General features: G+C 43.2%; 1 protein-coding gene across 1 annotated transcript in view; it reads right to left on the minus strand.

Annotated features, from left to right (window-relative positions):
- Positions 1 to 6,000, minus strand: part of adcy8 (adenylate cyclase 8 (brain)) — an 83,838-nt gene that overhangs the window by 22,486 nt on the left and 55,352 nt on the right. The window contains exons 12-13 of the mRNA XM_076300065.1: positions 1,807 to 1,979; positions 1,170 to 1,248 (exon numbers count right to left, since the gene is read on the minus strand). Coding sequence (XP_076156180.1) covers positions 1,170 to 1,248; positions 1,807 to 1,979 — 252 coding nt within the window. The remainder of the gene's footprint in view (positions 1 to 1,169; positions 1,249 to 1,806; positions 1,980 to 6,000) is intronic.

A 6,000-nucleotide genomic window follows, 5' to 3' on the forward strand; every position in this document is an offset into this window, starting at 1 on the left:
CGCATTACCTCAAGTGTCAAAACAAAACATTTGCAGTTCTTATGCAGGAAATAAAGTATTTTGGACTGCATAGTAGCCTACTGTAGTAACCTACTGTAGGCCTACAGAAATGCAGTATTTTGCACATGACAATACTAAAGCACTGCACTGTAAAAACTGCAGTTATTCTTTGTAAGGGAGGTTATTTGGTAGTAATGGTAAATGCTGCAGATGCACAAATTTACATAAAACAGATATATTAATTTACTTTAAAGTGACTAGGGCTAGTTTACAGCATGACATATTAATAAATTGCACTTAATAACACAGAATTATTTTTTATCTGATTACTTGATTAATCAATGAAATAATCGCTAGAATACTCAATTCCAAAAAGAATCGATAGCTGCAGCCCTACACATATTCTAACATAAACCTTGTGTGTGTTTGTGTGTGTGTCATTTACCCTAGCATAGATAGATAGATAGATAGATACTTTATTGATCCCAGGGGAAATTCAAGAACCGTGTGTGTGTCTTTGTGTGTGTTTGTGTGTATTTTTCTGTGTGTGTACAGTATGCGTGTGTGTGAGTTTTTGTGTATTTTTCTATGAGTGTGTGTGTGTGTATGTGTGTGAGTTTATGTGTATGTTTCTATGTGTGTGTGTGTGTGTGTGTGTGTTTGTGTGTGTGTCATAAAGGAGGGAATGCAGGAGAGATACTAAGAAACCCCTCATCTTTTACATCTGAGTCTTTTACTTCACCAAAGCAACAAAGCCCTTCATTAAAGGTGTGTGTGTGTGTGTGTGTGTGTGTGTGTGTGTGTCATAAAGGGGGATTGCAGGAGAGATACTAAGACACCCCTCATCTTTTACATCTGAGTCTTTTACTTCACCAAAGCAACAAAGCCCTTCATTAAAGGTGTGTGCGTGCGTGTGTGTGTGTGTGTGTGTGTGTGTGTTTGTGCATGTGCATCTGATCTCAAGCATCAAAGAAGATAATTCAGCAGAGTGAATTTAAAAGTGCCCTCAGATGCAACACACACTGACAAAGGAACACACACATGCACACAAACACACAGACACACACACACACACACACACACAGACACACGTACACACACACACACACACACACACACACACACGTACATACACACACACACACAGACACACGTACACACACACAAACCTGCTGTCCATGGTAGAAGACTGCCAGCAGAAACATGGCCATCAGGAGCAGTGACGTCTCTTTAGTGCCCAGAAAACTCCTGAGGAAACACACACACAAGTCAGAGTGTGTGTGTGTGTGTGTTCCTGCTGGTGGGGTGCAGTGTATCGTAATGGAGGAAGAGGGATGTATGTCTGTCTGAGTATAAGTGTATATATACTCTTTTGATCCCATGAGGGAAATTTGGTCTCTGCATTTATCCCAATCCGTGAATTAGTGAAACACACTCAGCACACAGTGTACACACAGTGAGGTGAAGCACACACTAATCCCGGCGCAGTGAGCTGCCTGCTACAACAGCGGCGCTCGGGGAGCAGTGAGGGGTCAGGTGCCTTGCTCAAGGGCACTTCAGCCGTGCCTACTGGTCAGGGTTCGAACCGCCAACCCTCCTGTTACAAGTCTGAAGTGCTAACCAGTGGGCCACGGCTGTGTGTGTCGTAGGAGAGAAAAAGGGGTGTGTTAGTGTGTGATAGATAGATAGATAGATAGATAGATACTTTATTCATCCCCAAGGGGAAATTCAAAACACACACACACACACACCTGTGTACCTGCTGGTGGGGTGTAGAGGAAGAGGTGTGTGTGTGTGTGTGTGTACCTGCTGGTGGGGTGCAGTGTGTCGTAGCGCAGGAAGAGGGGTGTGTAGAGGCCTTCGGTGAGGAGGGAGTAGAAGCTCATGATGACCAGCAGCACGGTCAGTTTCAGCAGCGAGTTCAACCGCAGGAACACCGCACAAGTGACCATCGCCAGCAGGCCTGTAAACACAAAATACTACACACACACACACATACAATACAGACACACACACACATACTCACACACACAAATACACACACACAGACACACAGATCCACACATACACACACACACACAGATCCACACACACACACACATACATACAGACAGACACACACACAAACACATACAGACACACACACACACAGACACAGTTACGCACGCACACAGACACAAAACAGTAGAATCCCCTATGCCTTTAAATGGCCATATACTGTATGTCCTTATGCATATGGCCCATACAAAACAGTAGAATCCCCTATGCATTTAAACAGCACTAAATCACAAACTATATATTTCCACAATGCAGTTTATGAAGCGTTGTCAGCACCAGCAAGTTGTTTAGGATGAGCTTTGAACAAGCAGCGGAGAAGACTTTCATTCCAAGTTGTGCAATTTGGAACACATTACAAACAGACTGATAACAGACTCTAGCTACAAAATGCTACACAATGCTACAGACTCCACTGCATGAAAAGTGGGATTTTCGTCAGTAAGCGGCACTGTAGATTGTCATGGAAGTCCAGGTTTACGACTGTATACGGCAATTTGCAGGCAACACGAAAACTGCCGTAAATTGTTGAAAATTGACGTGGGCCTTGCTTGGCAGTCGTCCCCCCGTCCTAATTCTAGGGGAGCTATACAAATGCAAATCAGGGTGACATTTTTCTAAAAGGTATTAACTTCATTTTAAGAAAAGCTCTGGTATAAACAGATCAGGCTCTGTATAGCCTAATTATAGACTCTTACATTTTAGCTTGAACTGATTTATTTAATGGCAGTTTGCTATATTAATTACTGTGTCATTAGCAATGGCCAATGTTATGTAAAAAAGATACACAAAACTATTTATTTCAGCAATTAGTTTTAATCAGGTTTTGTCAAAGGTAAAAGGTGCTGTCCATGCAAACCCTCCATTTACACCACCCATCATCACAACAGATCAAGTGAGAGCTCAACTAAAGAAACTGCACACCAATAAGGCAGCGGGGCCTGACAGACTGTGTCCAAGGCTACTCAAGGCCTGTGCTGCTGAACTGGGGGAGCCACTGAAGCACATCTTCAATTTGAGTCTACGCCTTGGACAAGTTCCAACACTGTGGAAGACATCATGTCTCACCCCTGTCCCTAAAAAGCCACACCCTAGTGAGCTTAATGACTACAGACCTGTCGCTCTTACATCACATGTGATGAAGACAATGGAGCGATTGGTTTAAGGCATGCTCAGACCCCAGGTACGCCATGCACTAGACCCGTTACAGTTTGCATACCAGGAGAAAGTGGGCGTGGACAATGCCATCACTTATCTTCTACACAGGACACATTCTCACCTAGACAAGGGGAAAAGTTCTGTGAGAATCATGTTCTTTGATTTCTCAAGTGCTTTTAACACCATCCAACTCCTCAGACTGGGAGACAAGCTCTTGCAGATGGTTGTGGACGCTCACCTGGTAACCTGGATTACAGATTACCTGACCGAGCAACTACAGTTCGTCAGACTGAAGAACTGTCTCTCTGACACTGTGATCAGCAGCACCGGAGCGCCACAGGGAACTGTGCTCTCTCCAGTCCTGTTCACCCTGTACACATCTGACTTCTGCTACAACACAGAGTCATGCCACATGCAGAAGTTTTCTGACGACACTGCAATTGTGGGATGTATCAGGAACGGGCAGGAGGAGGAGTACAGGAGCCTGGTGGAGGACTTTCTGCAATGGTGCAAACTCAATCATCTTCAACTCAACACTTCAAAGACCAAGGAGATGGTGGTGGATTTCCGCAGGTCTAAGCCCACTCTGCTACCAGTCCCCATTGATGGGGTTGATGTGGAAGTGGTAAGCACCTACAAGTATCTGGGTTTCCACCTGGACAATAAACTGGACTGGTCAGCCAACACTGACGCACTCTACAAGAAAGGGCAGAGCAGGCTGTACTTCCTGAGGAGGCTGCGGTCCTTCAATGTGTGCAGCAAGCTCCTCAGAATGTTCTACCAGTATGTTGTTGCCAGCGTCCTCTTCTATGCTGTGGTATGCTGGGGAGGAAGCACAAAGAAGAAGGATGTGGGGCGAATTGACAGGCTGGTAAGGAAAGCTGGCTCTGTAGTGGGAGCTGAACTGGAGTGCATCACTTCAATATCTGACAAAAGGACCCTGAACAAACTGATCAACATCTTGGACAATGAGTGTCACCCACTCCACAGCACTATTGTTAAACAGAAGAGCCTGATCAGCTGGAGACTTTGCTCACTGCCTTGCACAACAGACAGACTGAGGAAGTCATTTGTCCCCAGGGCCATTGAACTGTTCAATGCTTCACTTCTCTGCATAGTCGGTCTGCCTCTTCACCCCTCCATACTGTCTGTCCACTAGCCACTTTTTACCACTGTCTTCTGCCTCACTGTTTGCGTGCTATATTAGCACATATGCATAACCCCTCCCTCCATGCCACAGCCGAACTGTGGCCACACTTATACCTTTTCTTAATATAGTTATATATATAGATATATAAATATATAGACTTTATTCTTGCACTGTTGGACTTACTCATTTGCACTATCACCATGACACTCATTCACACAGAGCACCTTACCTTACTATGCACAGAGAATCACAGGCTCAGTCCCTGCCTCAGTCATTGCAAGCGCCTCTCGATTGATTAATCACCCACTATGTGGATACTGTTTTTAGAATTGATTTAGATTAAGTGTTAGTTAGTATAATTTGTATTTTAGTATATTTAGTATATTCTTTATCTTCTACTGTCCTTATTGCTTAGTTGTGTTTTTTATATTATATACTTTTAATTACTTTTTCTGCTGTTATCTATCTATCTATCTATCTATCTATCACAGTCTCCTAGAGTTCAACCACTGTGCATGGTGGCATGACTGACCTTTTCTTTGGTCTTGCTTAAATGCACAGTGGATGTGTTAACCACACAACTCCCAGCAATGCGCTCAACAGGCAGAAATGATGCTGGGTATGACATGTCTGTGTTACTAATTTTGTAATAAAAAAGAAGGGCATGGAGAAAAACTTCAGCGTACGATAGGAATACACTTTGCGTCGGAATAATAATGCGATTTGCGCCGGGTTTTGCGTCACGAAAATAGGGCCCTAAATGTATCACTGCTGTCTGGCACTTTTCCTATGTCTCTGAAAACAGCTGTTGTAAAGCCACTTCTCAAGAAGAATAACCTGGATGCCTCCATGCTAAACAATTACAGGCCCATATCCAATCTACCTGGCAAAATTATAGTAAAAGTAGTCTTTAATCAACTAACCACCTTTCAAACATCAAATGGGTATTTTGATTACTTTCAGTCAGGTTTTCGGGCAAATCACAGCACTGAAACAGCTCTTATTAAGGTTTTCAATGACATATGTCTCAATACAGATTGAGGTAAAACATCAGTCCTAGTGCTACTGGGCAGCATTTGACGCTGTTGATTACAATATTTTACTACACAGACTAGAAAACTGGGTTGGATTTACAGGCATAGTTATCAACTGGCTCAAATCATATCTACAATAAAGGAGTTTCCTTGTTGCCAGCGGCAACTGTACCTCAACACCAATGTCCTTGAACTGTGGTGTTCCCCAGGGGTTGATCTTGGGGCCACTATTATTCAACCTTTATATGCTCCCACTTGAACAAATCATCAAAAATAATTTTATTAAATATCATATCTATGCAGACACACAAATTCACTTAGCTCTGTTGCCAAATGACTATGGTCCCCTAGGATCTCTTTGTCAGTGTATTGAACAAATCAACAACTGGATGTCTCAAGATTTTCTTCAGCTGAACGAAGACAAAACTGAAGTAATTATATTTGGTAAAAAGGAGGCCACTGTCCTGGACACAAAAGGGTCAAAAATGTCAACAGCCACATGAACGCAATAACTAAATCAGCTTTTACCACCCCTGCTGAAAAAAAAAACAGCTAGAAACCAGCTTATGCTGGTAGCTGGCTTTAGCTCGTCTTTGCTGGTTT

The sequence above is a fragment of the Alosa pseudoharengus genome, unplaced genomic scaffold (genome assembly GCF_046254945.1).
Source record: "Alosa pseudoharengus isolate Yale_2024_CS ecotype anadromous, Long Island Sound unplaced genomic scaffold, YU_APseudo_1.1 YU_APseudo_1.1_scf_22, whole genome shotgun sequence".
NCBI lineage: Eukaryota > Metazoa > Chordata > Actinopteri > Clupeiformes > Clupeidae > Alosa > Alosa pseudoharengus.